We start from the raw sequence: 27789 nt of genomic DNA, 5'->3' as shown, positions 1-27789 counted from the left end.
GCATTCAGTGCTTCAGGAAAATCGAATTTACAATTGTGCAGCAAAGATAAATAATTCATATATCGGTGGCTAGTTTACCAGACCGTGATGAGCACCAATCTTCGACTACCAATTTAAAGTATTATTGTTCAGCGCTTTGTGAAAATTCTGTTATAAAGGCGCTTTATATATATATAAAAATGATTGTATTTAGGGCTTCTAGTTTGGGGGTTTCATTTTTGATCACGTGACGTCCCTTTAAACATATTTTGAGCCGATTCGCTTTCTTAATCGAACACTAATTACCAAATGAAGTTGTTTCTTTGTATCCGCATATCTTGATTGAGTTAACAAACGATGTGCATTGATCTCACCTGATTCCATTTGAACCTGCATTTCGTTCTGGCTCTAATCGCCGAATTCATTTTATTATTTTCCACTGCGTCAGTTTCTAGTAGTGCGTCGCTAATTTAAACAATCTGGTGTTCAGTTAAGTCTTAACAACTATTAATTAAGGTTTAAAGGGAGGGAGAATGATAAAAACCGAAAACTGTACAAGCCCTGCATAAAACATAATGTTATCTGTCATGACATGCATCAACCACCAGGGGGAGTATATTATAAATCCAAACCATAAATCATTAATCTAGTATTTGTGACCAAATTATCCAATGTGGGCTCTTTAAACAGAATAATCTGCACCATCTATATAGATCAATTGCATCTCACAGATTTTTAAAAAATATTTAATTACAACTACTACAACAGTCAAAACTATAGAACAATGCAGAGAAAACAGACAATGCGCAGTAGAGAAACACATTTTCACAACAAACTTCTACAAGAACACACGCTTGTTTTAAATGGTTAGTAATGTGTGTTGTGGAGATGTGCATTCATGTTTACTTCAGAAGAATTCAGTATGACGCCTGCAGCAATTAAGCTATTTCTGAAACGTTTTATAAACGGCTACAGTACGGGATTGGCAGGGAAAGAGGTTTATTGAGCCACAAATAACACTGTAGAATGATTTAAACAATCGTCGTGCATGTGCACCCATTCAAAATAATTCCAGTCAGCGAGGTGGAGACAATAAAAACACACTGGTATGTGTTATAGTGAGAACGTCTGCAGAGACTGCAATGAAAGTAATTGTCAGCAGTCAGAAAGTAGCTCTGGGTGTACTAACAGAAAAAAAACACACAAAGCAACTGATGAGTTGTTGTTGATGTTCTAGCAGCAGATTAATTCCTGTGGCATGTTTTGGGTTATGACTCAATTGTGTTGCTGTAGCCATCAGATTTAATATCAAATAATCGGCACTGGGCTAGTCTGCATAAATATCGGCTTTAACTGTTTAGTTTGAATAGATTTAATCGGTGAACCTGATTTACCTGGATTACTGGTCGGGAGGAGTAGGATCCCAGGGAGTTATCTTTTTTAACAAATTAACTAGTGACACGGACTATTAGACAGGCTGAAGAAGGTACATTCTGGGGAAAAAACGTCATCACCAACGACGTAGGAAAGGCAAGGTTGAGACAACGGCGGTAGTTTGTAACATCATGGAAAAAATATTTAATTTATGAAGTGTAATAAACCAAAAAGACGCTTCTACAACACAGCGTCGGGGGGTTGGGTTGGGATTAAAGTGATGTCCAGTCACACTACTTCCACCGTGATTGTCAAGAGCTAAATAAAAGTCGCAAATACTTTCTTATTTCGCCCCAAGGTACAGCGGGTCGTTTGAACGTCCTGACCGGCTGAGTAGAAACGCCTGCAAGAGCGTGTGACTTTTTTTTTTTTTTTTTTTAACACGGTGCACAACAAAGCAGGGGAAAATGTTCTTCCCCAGCCAGTGAAGTTAGTCACACCCTACTCCTTCTGCCCCCTCCTTGAGTCCCTGTCAGAGTGCCTGCCTGTCCGCCATGTTGGTTTGTGTGGGTGTCACAGTCACAGAGACAGACTAGTGCAACGAGAGGCACACAAAAACAAAACACCGAGAAACACGCCGAAAACTCAAAATAAACCACACAGCCGGCCAGTCTCTATCTTTAACACCAAGAAGTGAAACCATTTATACCGCAGGAACGAGGAATAAGTCCCCCCACAAAATCCAAGCAATGGTAAGTTTGGTGAGGTTTTTTTAATTTTTTTTTTTTTTTTACGGTATTTAAATTCAACATAGTGTAACTGTATCTCTCCATCATAGTGAGATACATAGCAGCAGCGGCCTGTGGAGCCCCTGGCTGGCGGGGGAGCAAGACCGATTCAGAGACTGTTTTTTTTGGTTTGATTCATAAAATGTACCGGGGCGGCAGCAGATACATTTCTCAAAGCGGGAGGAAACAGATGTACCTGGGTTTAAACATGTAACGTTATTCTCTTGCATAACAAGAATCTTTCTTCCTTTTTCTTTTTACGAATGCCTCCAAGCTAAAGCGGGTTGTTTGTTATTTCGAGATGGTTTAGGTTTGCATTGCATTTATACTTTGAATGTTTGACTCTACAAGTGTTGCTCCCGTTATGCAAAGAGTGGATTATGCATTTTATGGTTTGCATGGGTAGGGGAGTATAGTGCAATCATACCTGTGTGTGATTACAACTAAATAATTCTAATGTTATAAATATCGACGATACTATCAACACATTTCTGTAGCTTGTTACTGTTACCCTATGTATGCCAACTAATATTTAATAAGCTATTTAGTAAAGTTTTAGTCAAAGAATACTTTGTTTTGAAAAAAAATAAAACGTGTTTTTTTAAAGTTACATTTAATTAGAATGAAACAATGTGATTTATTTTAGGGATGTTTTCAAACGAAAGAAACGAATTCTGGAAAGCAATTGCAATTACATGATTTCATTTCTAAATACACGTTACATTTCTGCTTTTCATAATATAGAACCGATCATTGTTTCAGGGGCTTCTATTTCAATTTTCTGGTTCCAAGGTCTGTAATTAAGAGGAGTTCTATACTGGGTTTAATTACCTAGTTGTAACCGATGCTTTAATCTCTGAAATGTGGGTGCTGGGAGTGCAGTATGTAGGAAGTACGATAATATTTTCAAGATAACCGTGAAGATGGCGTTTTTTCTCAGTTGCATCAGATCCTTCCACAGATTTCCTTGCCTATTGTTTTCAGGGCAGCGTGTGACAGATGTGGTTTCCCAATGCCCCCATTTCCCCCCCGAAGTTCAGCTTTGTTAGACTTTAAAAGGACACAGCTAATGAACAATAGTATTGGGTTACGTAAAAGACGGGGAGCTTACACAATAAATGCATCAACATATGAAATGAACAGAATAAGAGAAAAGCCACAGGCATGTGTATGTTAATAAACTATAATAAAGTAAGACAAACCAACGTTAATAAACTGTTAAACTAAATTTACACAACACCCCTAAAAAATGCAGCAGCTGTAGGTTAATTATGAATACCTATGCATGAGCAATATTCAAGACACACACATTGTTTAACAGAACTAAAAACACAATGATATGATGGCGGCAGGTGCCCACCCCCAGATACAAGGAATGTACAAAAATGGGGAAGTAAGTTTTGTTTGGATTGATGGTCACTCTGGCATTCTGGGTAATGAGATGGTAGATCTTCCAGCAAAAAATGGGTTAAAAAGAGAGGAGATGTGGTGATGCCATTGGGATTGCAAGAAATGGGAAGCTATGTTAAGGTAACACAGGTTACAGGTAAGCCATATAAATGGAATGAAACATTCATATGTAGTTTAAAAATAAGTTCTATAGAACAGCAATCATGTTTTATAATTTAAATAAAAAAATACATGTTGTGTATTTACACATAATTGATGCTGCTTGTGAGTAAGCTTGCATTGCAGCAGCACGAACTGCAGTGGACTTAGGCAAAACAAACTTAACAGACACTGTTCCAAGCATGTTATCAGTCACAGTCACATTTTACTACTACTAAAAATAATAGGAATAATAATATGAACTTACGATTGTAAAGTGACCCCAGAGATTGGATGTGCCTCCATCATACATCAACAATTGCTTGCACAGTTTGCATTCAACTTTCTTTTTTTTTTTTTTTTTTTTGGTCGTCTGGACATGTTCCGAAACTCACAAATTGCAAAGTATTCTGCAGGAAAGTCTTAAGACACACACATAGTGAAAGAACGTTTCTATTACAATTTCAGCATCAACATTGCTTTAGAAATTCAGATTGATAATGTGTTCATATACACAGCAGTAGTGTGTTAATTAAAAATAGAAGATAGTTGACAATTGAATGTTACTGACAGTTACTGTTTTTCCCATCACAGTATGTTAACTCAAGTAGATCATTATTAGTATTTGTTTATTTAGCAGACACCTTTATCCAAGACTTACAGAGACTAGGGTGACAATCCATTAAGTATTAACTAAAGTGTAATTCTTACCTTGTATTTTGAAAGAAAGAACAATACTTAACTAAAAAAAAAAAAAGGTCTTAATCTGATTATTTACAATTTTGCAACCTTAATTGTTTTTGTTTTAGAAAAATAATTTTCAAAACTTCAATTTGAGAGAATTATTTGTAAATCTAATATAAAATGTATTTGTAGCCTAATGAACTCGAGTCTCATGTAAAAAAATGAGTAAAAAAATGTCCTGTCATAAGAGAACTTTTTAAACCAGGCAACAAACACTCTCAGCAGTGTCTCTCAAACTGGCGGGTACTGCGACTACGTTTCTACCAATAAAAATTACTTTGCGACCCCACTGCCCTGTGTTACTGCAGAATAATTAGTATTGATAAGTAAAACATGCATTACAAGGCAATATCAACAAAATGAATATAGTAATTGCTTATTTTTTTACTGCCAACAGTATAACAAAATAATACATAAAAAAAGACTTACCTAATGGGGGGTTGAGCATGCATGAAAGAACACAAGTGCTGCAATTTGGGACATACAAAGTTTTCAAAAACAATCATTGTAGGGGTAAGTAGATTTTATTTTATAAAACAAAAATAGTTAGCTGTACTAAGAATATTGTGCAATTTCTCAAACGGTGTGACTGATATCTGTGTTAAGACTCCAAGATTGATACATCAAGGCTGTGGGATCAGTAATATCAGTAATATGCAAAAAAAATAAATAATAAAGCTTCCAGGGGCCTGAGTGGCCCCTACCCCTGCTTAAAGTTGCCCCCACCTACTGAAATCTGAAGTGGCGTCGCTAGGTGGCCAGTCAGTGTGCCTCAAGACACTCTCGCAATGACAAGTCACATTTGAAAAGATTGATAAACCATTTGAATTTAAGTTTGATGATGAGGATGAGTTATCAGGTTACAAAACATTACTGTATCAGTTGTGAACGAATCGTTAGCAGTTCCTATTTCCTTTAGGTGGAGCATTTACAATGGGGAAAAAATCTGTTTCACCACAAGGGTGTTCTCTTAGGAGAAGTGTTCTCTTAGGAGGTGTTCCTATACACGGAGACTACTGTATTGCAAACCCAGTGTCTGTAAAACTGAAGGCATGCATGGTATCTGACCACATGCATTCAATACAGTAACACATACCCCAATGGAATGCCATTTAACTAACTTGTGCATGTGTATGAGGAGTTCGGGTCATTTAAAGGGACCAAACAACAATATGCAAAACTTTAGTGCAGCAATGTGTGTGTGTGTGTGTGTGTGTGTGTTTACTGTCTGTTGTAAAAGTGTTACATTTTAATTTGACATGAGAAATTGTTAAAATAAGTGGGTTGCTGTCAACTTTGTTATTTGTAATATTTGACTAAGATAAATGGTTGTCATTCAAATAAAAAGCTAGGAACGTTATAGTGCAGATTTCTATTTAAACAGTCAAATTACTGGAATATTAAACTGCATGCTTGGTTGTTTATGAATTGGGTTAAATTACATTTCCATGACTGCTGTACCGTAAGTTGGCTCAGTTATTTGTATTGGTGAGGTTCTATTTACATTTTCCATCGCTGTCTAGTGCCTACTTTTATTCTCTGATTACTCACTTGTTTTTGAAAATGATAAAAAGCACTCCCACTTGTACTGGATAAATGTACTCGTTTAACAACTCGTTTGCATCAGCTTGTCAAACCAGATTGTGGAAATTCTTTTGATAGCATTTGCAAACCTTTTTTTAATGTTATGCTTTTTTGGGACTCAATTAGAAAGTCATGCTGTAGCCTAATATGAAAATAGACTGTTGCTACTAATTTGCATCATTGACCTTGCTGCAGTTGAGAGTATAGGCCGCTACACACCAGACACAATGCGATTTTTCATCGGGCGACAAGATACTTTCGCAATGACATGACCATACGCACCTGAAGTGACACGGACGCTTTTAAAACTGCTTAGATCTATAAAACTTTTAATCATTGCTATTGACAAAACTATGATCAAGACTGGTATATATTAACATGATGTGGAAATTATGAATGTGTTCTCTGACGGTATTTTAACACAAATGGCAACAAATCATACACATACCAGGTTTTTCCCAGTTCCTTCGAAATGGACTCTCATTATCTTTCGTCTCTGTCTTTATAATTGCAATGGTTTTTGTCATAAAGATCTGGGTATTTTTCCAGGGTAAGTATTAGTTTTTTCTCTGTCATTTTGGATACTGCTTCACCCTGGTGGAGCTTGTGCATTGAAGCTGTTCTCTGATTGATCCATTCCCTAGCTGTTGTGAAGAAATCGCAAAAAATTTGCTGAAACACTGCCTAACGCCGACAATCTTAATCGTAAATATTTGACAGAAAATGGTGATGCTTTACTTGGTAAACTTATGGAACGCATTGATGGAAATGTCCAGTGTGATTTGACGCGTCTCCCGATGGCTTGCACTGCCCAGTTCTGTCAATTCTTTTCTTTATGATTAAGATGAATAAACCTGGCTTGTTTTGTGCTGATGTCATGTTCATACCTTCTGTCGATACTATTTCCGTTAGCACAGCGATTGCCCAAACGTTGGCAAAGTACCAGCTAACTTGGGATGTGGCTTTGACTTGCACGGATTCTGCTTCATCATACATGCCAGGGAGGACATTAAACTTAATCAGAAACCAGAACTGCTACGCATCATATTCCACATATAAAATGTGTTTACTGAGATACCCCCCCCCCCCCCCCCCCACCGATTTTTACCGATGGTTCAATTACAAACTATTTTTACAGATTTTTATCCCTAGTTTAATATATGTAAAAAATTAAAAGCTAAAAACCGAAAACACGGAACACTACCGGTATCTTGTCCTGCAACCTATAAATTATAAATTGGCTGATTTCGACCAAATTCAGTATGAAATTAAAATAAAACAATCTGCAGCAAACTGAAGTGGGACAACACACCTTTTGCAGTGACTATTACTGAGCAGTACATTCCACTGGCAAAGAAATTCCATCTGTCTAAACACACCAAAGCAGAGTGAGCCTGGAGTACGGATGGCCTGTTTCTGCTTGCCTTATTATCGACCAGATGCATGCATTCTACACCATCTGCTGAGCTTCTTCAATGTTAATGTTTACACACACCATTATGTGTGATTCTGCAGTGGAAGAAAAAGTGTTTCCATACTCTGTAGTTTCAATTAAAAAAAAAGAAAAAAAAAACAAGCTCATAACATTAGCTCTATATCACTGCTTTCAAACTGACTAGTTTTTTGACAGACAATAGTAAAAAATTGCCTAGCAAATTAAATTAATACTCCTATTTTCGAGTTGGAAATATTTTGTTGTTTTAATGAAAAAAAATGTCTTCAGAATGTGTGAGTTGGCTGTTTTGGAGTGATGCACGGCCACTCCTGAATGAGTATCGCCTTTTAAGGGAGTTTTTTTTTTTTTTTTTTTGGAGCAGTCTATAGATGCATCTGGGGATTGGGCAGGTCAAGTGAGATGAAGGAAGTAGTCCTTTTGCATTGTAGCAAAAAGTGCTGTCTGCTGTAGTGTAGCTGTGTGCTTGGTTACATTGAATTTTCATTGTCTCATAAAATCACCTAAACCTGTTTCTGGGTTGTTTTGGTAATCTGCTGAATATCCTATAGATAGACAGGGATGATGGAGCTGTACAGTATACTAGAGCAGTTGTTTTTGTATTTTAATTCTTCATTTTAGGTTTTAAATTTTACACAAACAGATACATGGTAACACAGGTGAAATGTTTGATGGCAGCAATTCAAACTTTCCCTTCAATATTTCTGGGGCCAGACGTTACTGACACTGCTCCAGGCATACTTCTTAGTATTGAGGTAAATCAGCTGACAATTTTAACAGCTAAACGAAGTTGTTCCGTTGACCTTTGATCATCTTAAAGGTCAACCTGTATTGGGAAAAAAAAAATAAAACGTCTCTTTTGTCTGCTGTTACATTTTCATAACAAACAGAAAAATCTCCAATAAAAATGACCCGTCCTTTGGGTTCAAATCTTACATGGCCTACTGTAACACTCAGGTTAATAGTTTTCCACTTAATCCTCCAATTATAGTTTTAAGATTAACTTCTTTTTACTGTATAGTTCAGTGGTACACCTCATGTTTCATCTGACAATTCACACAGTGAATTTTCTGGCTATGCTCGAATTAAACCATACATACGTTTCATTTGTGTATTTTGGACTGTGTATCGGTTAGAGAAGTCAGGCATAAACAAAAAGTATAAATGATGCAAACAGGCATCAAATACGTACAATAGCCTATGAGCTCTGACTGCAAATCATACCAGTTTGGGAGATCGCTACCCCATTAAGGGATAGAAAACAGCTGAGAAGAAAGTCTCCCTTGTCACCCTCTGCCCTGAACAGATGGACTGTGATAAATAGGTTAAGAGTTTATTCTTGGACCTCTGGTCTTTCTTATTGCTGCTGATATCACATGTTACAGATGTCTTACGTTTTGGCATTTAGTGATACAGTAGCTTTACATCGGAATTTGGCTATTTTCAAATACTGAGAACGTACTTTTAAATGTATACCGTAAATAAGTACATGACAAGTAGCTATATTACTGTCGTTTTAAAAGTTCATTTCATGTTTTTGGTGTACCCATAAAATGAGGTTAGTCTTCACATTGCTCATTTGTAATATGCAGTGTCAGTATAAATGCATATTTAATAGAAATAAAACAAAAAAAACAGCTGCTGTCTGAATAGGTTTGAACTGTAAAGTTACTGTAGTGGGTTCCGCTGAACTTGTGTGTAATGGTTGAGATGAGTAGGGCTTTGTTACAAGCATGATACAGTTCTTCCTCTCATGGCCTGGTGGGATTGAATAGGTGATTCAAACAGCAGATGTTTCATTAGTCCCTGCTATATTCATGTGTACACAGGCTCTGGGTGAGTGCAAACAACTGTAGCAATGCTGTAGGACTAGTAGAGTCACATTTCAATGCCTTTTTAATGAAGGTAAGGGCTGTGCCAACTCGCTATCTTTGTTAGCTCCCCCTGATCCTGGCTATAATTCTATTCGCACTGATGGAACAGGAAGTTAAAGACTTGTGATGGCCAAGGCACCATTGGCCTTTCTTGGAACTCAATTTTGTGGTTAATGTTAGTAGGACAGTAACCAATAGTGTTGTAAATGTACTGTCAAGATTTTTGTCTTTCTCTTTATGTAAGCCACAGCAGGCATGGGCAACGAAAGTTAAAATAATAATAATAATAATAATTTCATTGGGACTGAAATACAGTAGCTGGGCATTTTGGTGTTTTAAGACATTATAAATCAATTTCAATGAACAAAGAAAATGGTGGGCCCTTTTTTATTGTTTTATTTTGATTAGTCAATGGAATAGTGCTGCCAGGATTTGTCCACTGAAGTTTAATGGAATTATAAACTGCTATCTGAAATAAAAGGGTTTAATGGAATTATAAACTGCTATCTTAAATGAAAGGATTTAATGGAATTAGAAACTGCTATCTTAAATAAAAGGGTTTCCTGCAGTTTTTAAGCTGCTGGTGTGCCGAGGCTAACGAACCCAAAAGCATGAAGTATTTCTAAGGTTTATCTAGGTGTTAAAAATCTCTTCACACATCATATGGCCACAGAGATTAGGTGGTCAAATTATGTATTCTATGGGTGCGACATACTTTACACTGTGCCCACATATATACTGTACTTGTATGACAAATCCTTTTTGGAGTCCTGGGGTAACTTTCCACTACTATTTACCCGTAAAAAAAATACAAAATACTTTCCATAACATCCTACGTTTCTCTACAGTTTTGTTGCATCATTTAATTTTTTTATGTAGGTTGAGTACTTTTACAGGAATCAAACTTGTATCCTGTGCAAATAAATCCTACAGATTAAGAATTAATACTGCAATATACTTTTTGTGATGAAACCTGGTTTCAGTAAAGGGTTTGTTTGTATGTAATCCAAAATACATCGACACTGTAAATCACCTTCAAATTATGGCATTTTTTTTAATTCAGTGGATCTAATTTATACTGAAACATTTCTCATTAAATGGGGTTTTATTACAGTTGATTAAAAAAAGTGACAGATTCAGAATGTTTTGCAGGCTGTTACAATAAATTGCACTTTTGTCTGTAATACAATGCAGCATTGAGAGTTTGCTGATGGATGTAAATGGTTTTATTGTATTACCCAGTTAAATGTAAAATGTGAATACAGTCCTCCTTCCAGGCTTTGTTTCAGTTTTGCTCCATAGATAACCTGCAAGGTTGAGAAGGCAACGTACTGTACAGTGCTCTAGATTAAGTAATATAGAAAACTATGCAAAATTATTTACAGTAAGACTCCTGAATACTATTGAACTGTTTTGAATGTTTATAATATTTAACAATAAACATACATACAGACATATCATTCTCTGTTTAAAAAAAAAAAAAGTACTTGTCTGAACAGGAGCAGATGCTACAGTACACTGGAATGTAATTTAATATTCATAAATCAACATTAAAATATTTTTGGTCTCTTTTTACATTCTTGATTTCTTGCCCTAAACGTGAAGACAGACACCCAAGTGCGTAAAATACTAAAGGTTCAAGTTTCAACTATGGACAAAGCTATATTGGCTGCTACCTGATTTAAGTGTAAACCCTACAGTTCTTGGAAACTGCCTCCAGTCAGTTGTAATTACTAAGGCACTTTGACCAGAGGGGGAAGTCAGGAAACCTTCTTGAAGTACCCTCCACACCCACACATCTGTGTTACACTTAACGCATTCATTGAAAGAACAAAAACAGCACACATTTTTAATCAGCAGAGTGCAAGCACTACATCATTACTGTACATTATTGAAGTTCCATAATATCATTATTTATGTAAGGAATGGGCATAATCTTGAGCATTTTTACTGGGTTTAATTGGTTTTTACTGACCCCCAGTATCCTGTGTTTTTTTGCATCTGTTGCTACAGGTGTGAGGCATTACTGACAGGATTGTGCTTATTAGGCTACTGTATTTATTTTATTGCAACACCTTTTGATGTGTGCAGTACTGTATTTCCTGTTGGTCGGGAAATGTTTTACATCTTTACATATATCTGTGTGTGTGTTATGGAAACATTCATTTATGGTATTTGGGAAGAGTTGATTCCTTACAGTACATGGATTAAGGTCAGTGGCTAAATGCTATACAATGCCATGCAAAAACAAGCTAACTGTTCTTTGTTTCTGTTTCAGGTAATGGTCGACCCTACTGTGTAGGATCCCCCGGCTGGGTGGAAATGGTTTTAACAGAAGACAGTCAGGAGAGCTTGGAAATACAGGTTTCAGCTGGATTACCTTTTTAAAAAATACCCTTGAACACTGTAAACAATTAAGAAAAATAAGAAAAATAAGTTGTACACTACTATTTACCCCCCACCCCCCCCCCAAAATGCAGACATCATCTATTCGGCGACAGATGAAAAATGTTGTGAAAAATTACTCGGAGGCGGAAATCAGAGTGCGGGAGGCCACTTCCAATGACCCCTGGGGGCCATCCAGTTCGCTCATGACTGCGATCGCTGACCTCACGTACAACGTGGTGGCGTTCTCGGAGATCATGAGCATGATCTGGAAGCGACTCAACGACCATGGCAAGAACTGGAGACATGTGTACAAAGCTCTGACCCTTCTGGATTACCTGATCAAGACAGGCTCGGAGAGGGTGGCTCAGCAGTGCAAGGAGAACATCTTTGCCATCCAGACACTCAAGGACTTTCAGTACATTGACCGCGATGGCAAGGACCAGGGCATCAATGTGCGGGAGAAGTCCAAGCAGCTGGTGTCTCTGCTCAAAGATGATGAGCGGCTGAAAGGGGAGAGGTCTCAAGCACTGAAGACGAAGGAGCGCATGGCTCAGGTGACCACTGCCGTTGGCAGTAACAACCAGCTCTCATTTGGGCGTGGGTCTAGTCAGCCCAACCTCTCCACAAGCTACTCCGAACAGGAGTATGGCAAGTCTGGAGGCTCGCCTGCTTCATATCATGGCTGTAAGTAAAATACAATTTTCATAGAATAAACAATACTCATCATTTTCAACACAACGGTGGTGGTGGGGGGTGGGGGTTGGGGGTAGTGTCTAATGGATGTACTGTAACTTGAACAGCTGTCTACAGTGTATGGGAAGATAAAAGGCTGACGTTTACTGACCACATCCTCCCGTTGTGCACATAAATAAGTGCATCTTCTAGTACTTTCCTTGTGGTCTGTATACTCGTTAAGACCTTTGGTGCAATTGGCTGGGCAGATCACTTTATTTTGAGATGTATCGGAAGCTGAATTAGTGACTCCTCTCAGTCTGATACCCTAGCAGCAAAGCATTACCAGAACAGACAATAAAACTTGTATTACCAGCAGTTTTAATTATGTTTTTAAAACAAACAAATCAAACCTTGAAACAAATGTTTTTCGCTGTCATCTTTTGTTAAGCTTTAATGTTGAAAAAATCATTGTGCACTGGTCTTCAGTGACATCAAAATGTTTAAATTAGTATCTGTCTCTGCAATGCTTTTGAGTGTTGTATTGTGAAGCGGACGAGTAGCGGATAGACATTTGCAGAAATCTAAAGTGGTTATTTTAATTTATTAACCTTTTATTTATCCTGGAAGTCCCCATTAAGTTAGATCTGAAGCTGGTAGTCAAAGATAATCATACAATACAATCAATGGAAAATGTCAGAGATAACATATTAATGATATATATATATAATGATATATATATATAACAATTTCTCTGTTTGGTTACAATTGTATAGAATTTGAATTAGCGAGATGGGGAGACGGGAATTCTGTTTTTTGTACGGCAGCTGTGTGGCAGGAAGTCCTTCACTAAGATGTGATCAGATCCCTAGCCAACTGTCAACTCTCAGCAAGGCCGTTGAAGCCAAGCCCCTTTTGTATTCTGTACAATTGCTTGTGAAATGTGGCGCATGACTAAGAATTTATTTCAGCCTAATGACTGACTAATGCTTTTTAGATTTTTGTAATACAAATGTCATCCTGTATTCCCCCACCTCAACTACACATTAATGATTCACAATATCTAGACTGTGTTTTGAATACATTCAGGTTTGTGCCTGGTCATAAATGGGGTCTGTTTCCCTTGATCTCTGTTGGGGTCTGTAGCTCCTTCATGATCAGCCAGTATCATGTGGTGCTGCAGTTTGCTGGGTTTCCTTTGTCAAGTAGCACATACTTGCAATTAAGAGTAGATAGGGTTGGAGGTACCCAGCAGATTGCCCATTAAAGCCATTGCTGGTAGTGCTGCATGGAGTATGGGGTGAGTCGTGATCAGAAGCTTGTGGTTCAAATCTCAGCAGTGCCGAGTTTCCAATCTTCACTGGATATCCATAGGGAGCACTGTGACCCCTACAGGTCAGATATCAAAGCAAAAATTATTCAGTGATTAGAGTAAATTGAACCCAGATAACCTACATTACTTGAGATGCGTAAGAGGCATCAATAATATTTCCTCAATTTTGATTTTGTACTGTTTATAAAAAAGAATACATGGCGTTAACTGATTCTTTTTTACTTTTTAAAAAAAAAATTTGTGTACTGAAGAAATGTACTTTGTTATTGTATGTTCTAACTCCTGCTACTGCTGTTAGAACATGTTGGAAATAGAGTTCACTGATAGGGCAAGTAAATGGACACACCCAGCAGCAGGCTTCTAGAGGATTGAGGCTGAATGTGCACTATAGATTAGTGGAGAGGTGTCTGTTTTTATTACTGATTTTTAGAACTACAGTAATAAGTACACTATGAAATCTGAGATCTACATATGACTTTAGATACACACTTATTCTTATTTGTTAATTTACCAGACACCAAGAAGACTTACAGAGACTAGGGTGCGTGAACTATGCATCAACAACTACAGCTGCAGCTAAATATCGGTGATTCTACTGCCCACATACATATTTGTTCCATCCACCCCGCAGTTTAGTTTAGTTGATAAACTTAAATAATATTATTATTGAATCGATTATCCAGTATTTATATCTGTGTATATAATGAGGAATGGAATCGATCGAATAATCGATTTTTGATTTAATCGTAGCAGCCCTAATGAGCAGGGATTATTAATGTCAGTTTATAGTGTTTTAGTCAAAGAATTGTTCGTCTCCTCTAAGGAAAATGTAAACAGGGAGTTTAGTCTTCACTCTGTTAGGATCACGATTACAGTGATCTGGATTGGCTGTACTGTACCATGTAGCCGCCTTGATGTATTATTTTATTCCTGATACTGCCACAATAATCCCTCAGATGAGGCATATTGTAAATTTAAAGCAAAATAAATAAATAAATACATTGCTGTGATGTGTAACTGAACCCTTGGGGCTTGGTCCTTGGTTTTGTAACACAGGACAAGAAAGAGGTCCTGCTTGAATGATGAACTGATTTGTGGCAATGATTTCTTTGCACTGTAGTTTGTATGTGAGAACATGGCAGTGCATATATCATGAGGACTGCAGATACCACAGACAGCTATTTTTGTGGAGTATGAATAATCCTAGTGAAGCAACGTGCAGCCTCCAGGTGTTTGGTTTGTTCAGCACAATGCCTTTATGTAAAGTGTTCCATTGCTATTCAGAACCTTATGTACTGTATTACTGTAAATGTGGTGGATAACACTGTTGTAGAGCATGAGTGGCTTATTGAAGGCTTAACACCTTCAGAGGAAAAGGCATGGAGGAGGGATAGTAATCAATAGTGTCCTGCATAGCAAGTCTCCTTCTGCAGTTGGCTGAAGATTTCAAAAGGAGGTTGCTCAACCTACTCAGATTTCAATGCTATTTGTCATTAAGAAAAATATAAATAGGCACACATTTTCCAAATGCTGTAGGTATAGTTTCTGCTATAGCCTACAGTATTCATAACTTAATTAAAAACAGATGAAACACCTCGGCACTGAGAGTAGTCCATTGATGGTATGTATTCAGTGCCCAGAGATGAAGATAATGCTGGTATTTCCTCACACATGATTCTGCTGGTCTACAATAACTACTAAAAATGTAATGTCATTCATTGTTCCACTGATAAGCATGTTGAACTGTAAAAAGCTTTCTGTTGATTGTGCCACTTCTGATCTCTGAACTTTGATTCTCAGTTTCCAGTGTCTACAGTGTGTAATGGTCTGTTTGAGGATCTCTCTAGGCTGCAGCTGCTGAATCTAAAGTAACCTGCACTCAGTATGTCTTTCGTTTTAAGATGGGCTATGTGCTGCTAAAGTATAGGTTAGGGTTGATTCTAAAAATGTAGCTTTTCACAAAAAAAGTTGTGAATGGCCTTGTGCTGCCTTATTTGTAGTTTAGACCACTTGTGGTTCCTAAGTGCTGATCTTCTCACTGTCCAGACTGTCTACCTCAAAACCCAAGATGATCAGGCCTTTAATTGCTCTGCAGCCAAAGACCATGCTGGCACTTGATTCTACGCAATCCAATGCAGAGTGCACAAGCATCCCAGACAACACATGACCACCTTGACAAATTACCCAAGGACCGCAAGTCATGTTATCCTATTTGTTTTTTCAGCTACATCGCCACATGCATCCTCGGAGCTGGAGCAGGCCCGGCCACAGACCAGCGGGGAGGAGGAGCTCCAGTTACAGCTGGCCTTGGCAATGAGCAGAGAAGCAGCAGAACAGGTAAAGGGCTCCTCAGAAAGTAAACCATGGTAGAAGTCTCAACGGTTACACTATTGTTAAGCCTCCCCAACGAGGGGATGCTTATGTGAATCACTAGCTTTTTCATGTCCGTTGTTGCAAAGCTAACTCTGGGAGTTTTGGTTTTAAGATATTTTGTACAGTAGGTATTGCTCACGGTATTAAACGCTCCTTAATAGCTGAATAAACTACCTTCAAAATAGACATGTTTTTACCCTACATAAAGATGTGTTGATTTATACTTGGAGGTAGATCGAAAAAAAAAAAAAATATAATAATGTCCAACTAGTAGCCGTATATATGACCAATTAAAGGACATACTGTACATTATCTTGGTACAGTAAGTACAGCCAAAGGGTTTTACACTTAATACAAGTAATGTTTTTCCAAAACCCTTTATATTCCTGCCTAGTACACTTTACAAGAACCCAACAGCCACGCTTATTTTATAGTACTGTTAAATTTAAAAATAAGTGTTTGTTTGTTTTGCCTCCTTGAACAATAAATGCAAAAGTTGTATTTACCTGTGAAATATAACCCTATCCATTCTAAATATTTTCTTCACCCCCTTATGTGCCCCCACCCCGCCCCCCTTTCTATTATGACAACTTGGAGATACTGTTAGTTAGACCTAAAGAGTTGTGTAGTTTGAGTATGACGGTGGCCAGTGCAGAGCATCATTCTGATATAGTATCGCCGTTTCTGTTTCAGGAAGACCGTGTGCGTCGAGGGGATGATTTGAGGCTGCAGATGGCTCTCGAGGAGAGTCGCAGAAACAGCCTGAAAACTCCCAAGAAGAAGAAAGAGGTACATCTCAACATTTGACTTGTTCTGCCTTTGTGCGAGTGTAATTATCTATTTATACATGGCATTGAGATTCAGCATCTTCTTTACTGGAACTCCCTGTTACCAACAGATGGTATGGTTACACATTGAAAATACGTTGCAACACAATTTGGGCTGTTTAACCAGTCTAAATGACAAGTATATTTGAGAATGTGAACCTTGAATTTCTACAAAAACTGTTTTGAGTAACTTTCACTCAAGTAGATCATTTTGACACAACAACAAAGTAAGCAACACTATGGTCTGTGTTTTGGAATTTGAAATGCTGATAATCTTTTTATAAATGATTTGGAAGCCTGGAGGGGCCGAGGTACTACATGTTCCCTTGTAAAGCAGACTGGACATTTTTCCCATAGAAATATATAGCTTGGTTATTTTTGGCTCAACCTCTGCTCTGTGCTTCTCTATCCTAATTTCTATATCTTGGGAGTTAATTTGAATGTGTTGTTTTTGGCCAAAAAAACTTGGAACACAGTCAGGTTTGAAACTCATCTTATTAGTAAAATAGAATGATAGTTTGCCAGAGCTACTGTAAAAATGTCATGCACTGCCAAATCAACAGATTCACTGCCTGTGTCAGTCAGTGCATCGTGAAACTAATTCAAATTGGCGCCTGTATATTTTCTTATTGTATCTTTCTTTATGGCAATGTTACATAGGTAAAACTCAGTTTACTACTAAAGCAAGCATACCTTTTTATATAAAGCAAAAAAAACAAAAAAAACCTCATTGGTGTAGCAGGAGTATTTTAAAAATGCTTCTTCTCATCCCCACAGCTGCCGTTGATGAACCTGGTGGATGCCTTGTCGGCGACCCCGGCCACCCCAAAGTCTGAGCCCTGGGGTGCTCCTGTTGCAGCAGAGAAGCCAGACCCCTGGGGAGGAGAAGTGGCAGTGGCTGCCCCTGACCCTTGGCAGTCCTATGGTGAGACTCTTGAGTGGTGTGATTCTATTACAAAACCCATTTTCCCTGCTTTTACAGGGGCACCGACTCCATTTCAGTGCTCAAGGTACACAGCAATCTAATTATAGATGTGTTTAGTGTCTGATTATGCTCATCCGTTTTGGCAAAACATCAGTGAAGAGTTTGCGTATGAAGAGCTCTGTGCTGTCTGTACATACAGTAAAACTTTAAATAAACGCCCCGGTGTTTATTCACAATATTTGCCAGTAGCCCCGGCGCCTATTGGAGACCACTGACTATTTGAGACTCAGCGTTTTATTATGCAAGGTCACTAACATCTGCAAATACTTCAGATCCAATCATGAAAAAGCTGCCTGCACACAATCTTATAGAAACGACATAAGTAAATTACAACTTTCCAGCAAGTCATTAAAGGTGCGTCAGTGGGTAATAACAGTTTGTATTGTACACCCCCAAGTTTAAATGAAAGTATATATCATTTGTATATATTGGTAAACAAGGATATGCAAAACGCTGGAAAATGATCAAGCAGAAGAACGAATCTGTATTGCAAAGCTCAATTGCATCTACCATCTACATATTGCATAATAATTATTATTATTATTATTATTATTATTATTATTATTATTATTAACGGTAAAATCTAATAGACAGCCCTGTAAATATCGGAAAACACAAGCGTGTATTACGGTAAGCTTGCAGCACAATAACCCCCTCCCAAAAAAAAACCATGGTTTTAAAATTAATGAAAGCAATTAAGTATCATCTTTATTAACACATTATATTTATTGTTCACCCTCAAAACGTGTACATTGGTAAGCATGGACAATCAATGAAAAATTAACCAGCAAGGAATCTTCATTGCAAAACAACCGCGTGAAATAAATACAGCCCTGTAAATATTGAAAAATAAGTTCATACTGTTGGCCCACAACGCACTCAAAAATGCTTCAAACTGTTTTTAAGATTAACAGTAAAATCAGTACAAGTACCAGTTTTATCACAAAATCAAAGCAAATGTGACTACTTTGTTTTTATAACATGTACATGGATAAATAAGAACACTGGAAAAGGAGCAAAATGTGAATATTCATTGCAAGACTCAAATGCACGAAATACTGTTAATACAAAATAACAACAAAAAAAACGCCTACAAATACACTGAAAGGCAATTCTGTTAATATCAGAAAACAAGTTTGTATTTGGCTTACTTTCAGCATGCTCAAAAAAGCTTCACAACTGGTAAAAAAAACAATAACGTCATTAAAAAAAACTGTGTGCATTACGTGTACCTTAAAATAAATTAAATTCAGTTTTCTTATTCATCCTGAGCCTTAGGGTCTCTTCATCACTGTTGAAAAACACATTGGTACGCTCGTTGTACAGCCATGTGTGTATATTGGCTGGAAAATTCAGTATGACGTGCATTATATTATTATTCATAACCCGGCGTTTAAAAGGGAACCGGTTTCTGTTTACCATATTTCCCAGCATCCACAGAGCTTATTAGAGACCGGCGAGTATTGGAGACCTGCGATTTTTATTTGAAGTTTTACGGTAGATTGACTTCAAATGTTTCAAATCTCCGTCCCACAGTTTGGAAGCCTGTGTAATTCTTGACAGCAGGTTTTACTAAATAATTAATGTGGATGATAACTGCACAGAAATAAGCCAGAGGTTATCTCACAGCTTTTAGAATGTGTCGTTCAAAAATGCAATAGCTTTTATTTTTCATGGAATATTATGCCTTCATTCCAGTTTGTTTTATGTAAATCTGCAGTCTGCTGTAGGAATAAGTTTTCCAAGGTTGAGGTGAACACCTGTGATATCTAAATATATACATCTACTAACTCAACAATTTCATGGAAGAGTCCTGGTCTGCTCCTTTAAGGTTTGCAGAGATATGTTGGAAAACTGAAAGTGCTGCGTTTTCATGAAAACCACAGAGCATGTACAGGTGGACAATCAACAGCATCGTTCTAGGTTTTGCAGAAAAGGAAAGAAAAGAAAGAAAAGAACAGGTTGCACAGGTTTATTTAGATATGTTTTGGTTTGGGGAGTTAGACCTAGTGTATAATTAAAACAAATGCCTCCACAGGATGGTTACACAGGACTTTGGTGTTATTAAAGTACAGTTAGAAACAATTATTTAATTCAGATATTTAAAGCAGATGATGGGGAGCACTAACAAGAAAGTAATTCTACTGTTATTTTTTTTTAAAGCAAAAATACCCTTTTATTGTGTGTTTAAAAAAAAAAAAAAAAAAAAAAGTAATCAGTTTATTGAAATGTGTGGTAAGCTTTTCTTATTCAATTATAAGCTAATTTTGTATAAAGATTCACAATTTGGTTACCTGGATTAATACAGTACTTCATATAGCACAATCAACATTTAGAGCATCAACTGCTCATTTGAAAGCCTATTAAATATATTTAATAAACTGGGCTTTTAATATCGCATGTATTTTTTTTTTTACCACATATGGTAGAAAGGCGTACTTGTTTGTGTTTTTTTTTTTTTTGTTTTTTTTTTGTAGATGCAAAAAAACGAAGTCATTTGGGGATTTTTTTTTTTTTTTTCCTGTATCGGATTCTTCCTCACCAATTACTGTTTTGCTGTGATTAATCCTGGTACAGGCCGGTCCTGCAGTGTCTTCTCCGATGCACATTGTGGCTCTGCTTCCTATTTTAGAGTAATTTAAGACCCTTGCTTGCATGAGGGCTTGTGCAGTGAGATACAGCATCAGCTGCACAAACCACATTCCTTATGCTGGAAGTGTGATGTACTGACAGGGTAGTGGCAAATGGGTCTAAAGTCATGGCGTGAACTATGTTTGACCTTGTTGCAGTAGAAATATGGCATGCAGTTGATCTATGAATTTTATTTTTTGTAAAGCAGAATGTTTTTTTTTTTGTAAGAATTTATTTTTAATATTGGATATTTTTTATGTTACAGGTTCTAAAGCACCCTCTGCTGATCCATGGGGTGCAACATCAAACACAGCATCCCCTCTTAAAAGTGTTGATCCTTGGGCTCAGAGCTCTGCACCCAAGTCTTCTGGAGATCCCTGGGCTTCTGGGCCAGGAAGCAGATCTACTGCTTCATCTGCAGGTGAGATAAATACCTGTTGACTTGTACAATGTGAAATAATGTTAATGGTTTTACAGCAGCCTCTGACTCTAACTTTCCTTTTTACTGGAGTACAACAAATACAAATTCAAACGCCTTTCAGTTCAGTCTTGGATTTCAAAGGACTACTGATAAAAAGCCCAAATAAAAACACTTACATAGGCACTTCATTGTTTCATTTTGCTTGTAACTAATCTACAATTTCCAGATGGGTAATTGTTTCTACTGAATTACAGTATGTACTTTGAAATGTTACACAGCACAGACACTGTATATAAGTGGTGGTGTTGCTTATTTTTCTTTCTTGCATTCTGAAGCTATTTTCACATTGCAGGGTATGCCGTATACAGTGAAGCTACAATTATAGTAATTACATGAAGTAAGCTTTCTCTTTATTTTGCAATCAGTAAATATGAACTTTTATTTGACACTAATATCACTGCATTTATTTGTATTCGTGCAAAATTGGTCATTACTGAAGCTTATTTTACAGCTCCACGTGATTTTATTCCTGTCTACACTCACTTATTTAAATACATCATGCATCAACGTATAATATTACTTTAATAATGACCATTTTTTTTTGGATGCAGGCAACGCCAACTTTGATCCTTTCAGCACACTAAATGGAACCGCAAGGGATGACTTTTCTGAATTTGACAGCCTTCGGACTTCTTCCTTAAAGCAAAGTAAGCGTGTGCGTGTTTGTTACGGCTCAAATATTTATTCATACCAGTTTTAAATTAAACAATAACTCACCCAAATGTAAATTAACAAATCTGAGTTTGTGGCAGAATGAAATGCAATAGCTTCCATATGATCTGCTAGCATACTAGATTATATAATTAATAATATAGGCAACACTATGGTGATTCTTGAGAAAATAATTGTTGTTCCTCGTTACACTGAAAATTACAATCACATTGCCAGTGGCTGATGTTTTACTAAGCTAACTTATTTAATCGATCACCATTGCAAAACAGACAACCTCTTATGCAGGCAATAGGTGTACACTCTGGTCCATTGCTGTCTTTGAGGAAAGAGGTATTTTACCCATGCCATTCCACTTCTGACTCGCTCATTTACAGATGGCAAACCGGGCCTGCATGCATGCTTGTACACACGTGCGTTTCAAATCGTCTGAACAGACATGACTGCAAAAACGTATTAACCTAAAGACCAGCAAAATAATAATAATTAAAAAGCCAACCCCATTCCCACCGCCAGCTGTTGCTGATAATTTGGGTGCTTAGGAAAGTGTAGCATCTTCTTGCAAGTGGCCTTTTTATTTTTAGCGAGAGAACGTATTTGGAGTCGATTCTTAGATACTGTGGCTTTGTAGGGAATAGTTCTGGTATGGATTTCGTGAAGATTTGGCGTACTGTTATTTCTAAGTATAAAATACAGTTTGTCATAAGGTTAACACGGATTACAATACGTTTTTGGCATTGGATATGTTTAGGGTTGGAGTTTTAGAACATGTGTAGATTCTGGGTAAATGAGAGATAATAATGGAAAATTGCTATTTACTTTTCATTTGTGTTTTGTATGTGTAAGTTTTTGGGTCCCCTCGCTGGAAAAATTGGAAAATTTAAACATTTCTTGCATTGAACCAAGAAATGTTCATTTTTGTAACCAGTATACACAGCATTATTTTCCAATGGAGCCTGGTGGTCGTTCATTGAAGATTACAGTCAACGTTTATGTGTTTTTGCTTTTAAGGTGATTCTGGTGGAGGTGTTACACTGCCCTCAAGACCCAGAGGTTCCGTCAGTCCAGACTTGTTTGATTCCCAGCAGAACAGTTATGCTTCTTTTAACCAGAGCAGCACTGCTCGAAAAACCCCAGAGTCGTTCCTCGGTCCTAATGCAGCTCTGGTCAACCTGGACTCACTCATATCCAAGCCACTGCAACAGGCACCTGTCTCTAACCCTTTCTTAGCTCCAGGTATGTATTAAAAGGCCCTGTTAGGCAGGATCAACTGCCTGGATCTTGAGGTTGGTTGGCCATACGCACATAATGAAGCGCTAATTTTCTACGGAAGTTTACGTCCTTAATAATTAAGACAAAATAGTAATCTCTGTATGGTACATTACCACCTAAGAGGTTCCGCTGAGGTTGAATCCCATTTTACTTTTCTGTCTTAGAGGTGTTTTATTTATTTCTTTTTTTATACTAAACATGCGTCATCTTACTGTCCTCTAATATAACTTGGTATGTGTGTGTAAAAAATTATATATATATATATATATATATATATATATATATATATATATATATATATATATATAGGGGTGTGTGTGTGTGTGTATATATATATATATATATATATATATATATATATATATATATATATATATATATATATATATATATATATATATATATATAGGTGTATTTCTTTTATAGCTTTTTTTAATTTATTTTAATAGGAGGTATTGCTCCAGCTCCAACTCCAGCCCCAGCTCCAATCAACCCTTTCCAGATAAACCAACCGCAGCCTCCGACATTAAACCAGATGCGAGCGAGCCCCATGATGGGCATCATTCCTCAAGGCTTCAGCACCATGCCCTCTCTGAGCATGGAGCCCATGCCCATCTCTGCCATGGCACCGCCTGTCTCAATGAGCATGGTCCCAGTGCCGGGCATGGCAGCCATCGCACCAATGGGCAGAATGGTTCCTGGAGTAGGCATGGAGAGATCAGTGCCCCAGCCACTTCTCAGTACAGGGATCCCTTCAGCCACTGCCCAGGCAACTAGTACGACTAACCCTTTCTTATTGTGAAGAAGGTACTGTGATGACCTTCAACAAACTCGTCAGTCCCCATCAAAGACAAAAGCCTCTGTAATTTACAATTTAGTGGTCTGTTGTGTTATGAGACTGGTTTTGTGGAGTGCTGTTTAAAATTACATACATACATACATACATACATATATATTAATGTTTTGATTTTCTGGCAGAAGATCCTGTCGGCCCCTGGAGGTAGACACCCTGCAGTGATTTATCATTTTTTTGGGGGGGACGTTCATTCAGAAACTTGGTAATTACTGTGTGTGTACGTGTGCTTTCCTAGTACCCTTAAATGTATATCGACTCCACAAAAACCAGCATATTATTCACTAAGGAACCCTCTAACACTTTGCTTTCATTTCTTCAAAGGTTTAAAAGTAAGGAATCCTGCTCCCTTTGTTTAAAGCAAGGCATTCACTTAATCTAATTCCTTTTTAGAAAGTATTTTTTTCTCATCATGTACTACATAGTCTTGTCTTAAGTAGACACATCATCTTTGATACTTATGATGTCTGTATATGTAAAAATAAATATAATCTGAGTTTTTAGCATTTTATTGTTCTAAGCAGTTTTCACACATGTCGTTAAACTCTTTGTTCACCATTAGTCCTTAGCTAATGAAAAACAAACAAAGTGTGTGTATCAATACCAGGTATAAAGTGTTTAGTGGCACAGTCTACACTGTTACTGTTAGGATGTTAGAGTCATATTAGAGGTTCCAGGTTTTAAAGATTTGGAATGAAAGTAAATGGTGGTTTAAGTAACTGTTAAAGCACAATGTAGTGACGTTTAAAAAAAAAAGTTTTTAAATAGTTATATTTGTTAAACCTGCCATTGTTTTAGAATATACAATCTGCAAAATTATGTTTAATTGGGTAAACATTAAGCTAATCCAGATTTGATAGTAAAATACATACCAGTCTATCTTGTACTCTGTTACACAATAATTTTTGTATGTGGGACTCCATACTGCAGTTTTATATAGACCTAATTAGCCTTTTTAGATTTTATTATTGCTTAGTTTTATAGACCTTTCGTGTCATGTCATCAGAATGAAATATGCTAAAAATTCTTAATAGATGCTGTTAACGTAATGTATTCATTTTTTATAAAGGAACAAAGGGAATTAGGAAACAAATGTATTTTAACACTAAAAAGGCCTAGTCTTTATACCTGCCAATTTTCTCATGTTTTGTTATAATTGCATCACAGACTGTATTTATAGCCAGGTTTCCCACACTATTTAATTGATGGTTTTAATTCTGTTGCTTTAATCCTTTATTTGCTGATGCTAACAATGACACACCTTATTTGTTTCTAGTCTAAAATGTACCTGCTCAAAGGTTATATGCTCTCCAGATATTGTTCAGAGAAAGACATTGTTGTTAAGAATATAGTTTTGCTATAGTCCATCATACATCACCTATTATAAACGTATACATGAAACATATTCTGTCCATTTACCTGACTGTTTACTAGCAACAAAGCAGAGGATGCCAAAGTACGACTGGTTTGTGATGTAAATGGTGACAATAATGTAAAGTAGTGATAGGCATCAACATCGATATTTTGATATGATATTGTTCAATATCGATAATAATTTCCATATCGTGGAATTTTAAAATGTTTGCTTCATCAATAACTTTTTTGATGAAACTTGTGAGCTTTTGGTGAAATAAACATGTTGTATCTAACTACTAAGCTGAAGTTTTAACAATATCAATTTGCTGAGCTGTAATGGTTTTATTTTTAAGTAGAACAGATAAATTTTTCAGCATAGCGAAACGGAAATATCAGCCGCCACACACGCTCCACAAAGAGACGTACGGAAAGCTTGCAGAGACTTTTATCGATAATATAATCAAGCTTATTTTATATTGAGATACAATAAACCCTATACATGCCTATCAAATAATCGATGTCAAATTTTCATATATTTGCCCACCACTAGTAAAAAGTAGTGACCAATCACAGCCTTAAAAAAAAAAAAAACCCAAAAAAACAAAACACATATGCATTTCTAATCGCGTTTATAAATTGTTTAGAAGGCTTTTTCTTGGGTAAAGCCCTTTCTTGGGTATAGCTCAAAAACTGATTTAATCTGTCCTAACTTTTCGAACAGTGCAAAAATCTTACTTACTGATGAAGATTAGTGTTGTGCCTTTGCAGGCATTTCTTGACTAATTTAGGTTTCATGCTTTTAAACTATCTGAAGTACAGAACATTTGTAGAACTTGGGAGTTGCATTGTGCTTTCTAAATCTTACAGACCATTACCCAGGGCTGAAAAATTAACTTCAATTGGATATTTTATACAACTCCTCATTCAGGCACTACTACCAAGGCACGTAATTGCTTTTAGGACTATGTAAATGTTCAACAAAAACACACAACAAATTTGATCCACAGGGCATGATGTGTTGCTTTAACAATCTTTGTGAACAGTCTTGTAATGTTATGATTGTTTAGTTACTCTACTCTGGTAGATACCTCTGTTGCATTGGCTTACTTTTAGCAATAGGACAATTATTTGAGCATTTAAATAAACAATGCTTAAAATTAAATCAAAGGCAAAAAAAAGACAGTATATGCAATGTATTAACTAACTGATGACTGTTTCTGTAGTTCGCTTTTCTGGCTAATTTAAAAGTAAAATATTTGACTCTTTGAACAACAAACAATCAATGTGTGTCTTGGCACTGCTTTTAAATTTTATTTTACTACATGTTTAGGTAACATAATTTATTTAAAAAAGTAGGTGTAAGATAAATTGCAGAGGGTAAACTGAATGGTCATCACAGATAAGAATATTCATGACTGTTACCATGAACAAATATTGAACTGATAACCTCAAACTTATAGTGTAAATTATGTTGATTTTAATTTTGGTGGCGGTATTATAAATCAAAACTTTTGTCCATTTGAGCTGATGGCTCAACCGTGGACTGCAGTTTGTGCTACACAAATGCTGTAGCATGAAGACACAAAACCGAAGTGATCTAATGAAACTCTTAAAAGTTGTCGGTAGGTAAATCGGCTGTGGGGAAAAATGGCACAAAACTGACAGTGCTTTTTAAATTCAAGTATGGCACTGATATGTTACAAACCTTTTTTGTTTGTTTTTTTAACAGAAAAATTAAATGAAATAAAGGTAATTCATGCTGAATCATGGTCAAAACAATGATTAGGCAGACTAGAAAACATGTACCTATCCATTAGACCGCCATTCCCTGTCTGTGTACAAGAAGTCCCTCAACTGGACAAAACATGGTAGTGTTTAAAGAGAGGCTTAGCAAATTCTAGCTGTATTGCGATGAAGAATTTATTGTACTTAACCGACATTTACTCAGGCATTTTTTTTAAATTTTTTATAAAGCTTTAAGCTGCATAGTTTGGGATTAGGGTACATTTGGATCTGATAAGGATTAAAATAGTTAAAATATTATAGACCCTGTAGCTTTGAACAATTACAGATATAATATGAATTCCTGAAATATGCATACTTTGATTTAAGTTACCATTGTAAGGATAAATATGTATGAAGGGGAAAAAAATAAGCAAACGTAGTAATGCAATGTTTTTAACTACATACAATAACTAGCTCAATTTGTCATTACTGTCTTTTTGCTGTAACCATTTCTAATGTTTCACGCATACTGTTTCTATGTACTAATGCAATTATTGTGGAAGGTTAACATTTTCATAGCAAATATGCATAGACATTTATTTTTTTCATGTTGTGTCTGTATATTTACCAAACTGTTTAATATTACTGGGAGCAGGCTGCTTTTTAATGGATTTGTGCTCAACGTGTTGGCATTATTACTGTATAATATAATTTATCATTTGTACTATTGTAACATATTGTTTTGTATCTTATTTCTGTGTAATGGTTTTTGTAGGAAAGTCACATTTAGAATATTTGATTGTTTTAACATCTAAACAACAGCAAATAAAGGGCCTGTAGCTGCAATGGTTATAAAAATAAATTGCATTGCTTAAACTTG

General features: G+C 36.6%; 1 protein-coding gene across 2 annotated transcripts; it reads left to right on the top strand.

The window, feature by feature from the left end:
* The first annotated feature begins 694 nt into the window (after positions 1-694).
* LOC117418448 (epsin-2) lies at positions 695-27789 on the top strand. 2 transcript variants are annotated; one of them, XM_059035462.1, is made up of 10 exons: positions 695-2105; positions 11623-11708; positions 11825-12416; positions 15962-16074; positions 16804-16899; positions 17715-17862; positions 20819-20974; positions 21586-21681; positions 22715-22939; positions 23425-27789. In XM_059035462.1, the coding sequence occupies exons 2-10, from the start codon at positions 11667-11669 to the stop codon at positions 23775-23777; spliced, it is 1821 nt and encodes a 606-aa protein (XP_058891445.1). In that variant the 5' UTR covers positions 695-2105; positions 11623-11666; the 3' UTR covers positions 23778-27789. The 2 variants fall into 2 exon arrangements, with proteins under 2 accessions (XP_058891445.1, XP_058891447.1); XM_059035464.1 differs by lacking the exon at positions 695-2105 and adding an exon at positions 2215-2351.

Source organism: Acipenser ruthenus, chromosome 13, assembly GCF_902713425.1.
Source record: "Acipenser ruthenus chromosome 13, fAciRut3.2 maternal haplotype, whole genome shotgun sequence".
Taxonomy (NCBI): domain Eukaryota; kingdom Metazoa; phylum Chordata; class Actinopteri; order Acipenseriformes; family Acipenseridae; genus Acipenser; species Acipenser ruthenus.
This window is presented reverse-complemented; position numbering and strand designations above follow the sequence as displayed.

What these genes read in the sequence shown, in the direction of transcription:
- LOC117418448 (XM_059035462.1), top strand. Translation starts at nt 11,667, where the DNA reads ATGGTTTTAACAGAAGACAGTCAGGAGAGCTTGGAAATACAG. An exon ending in GCCTGCTTCATATCATGGCT is followed by an intron (nt 12,417 to 15,961) that starts GTAAGTAAAATA and finishes TTGTTTTTTCAG; the next exon opens with CTACATCGCCACATGCATCC. An exon ending in GACTTCTTCCTTAAAGCAAA is followed by an intron (nt 21,682 to 22,714) that starts GTAAGCGTGTGC and finishes TTTGCTTTTAAG; the next exon opens with GTGATTCTGGTGGAGGTGTT.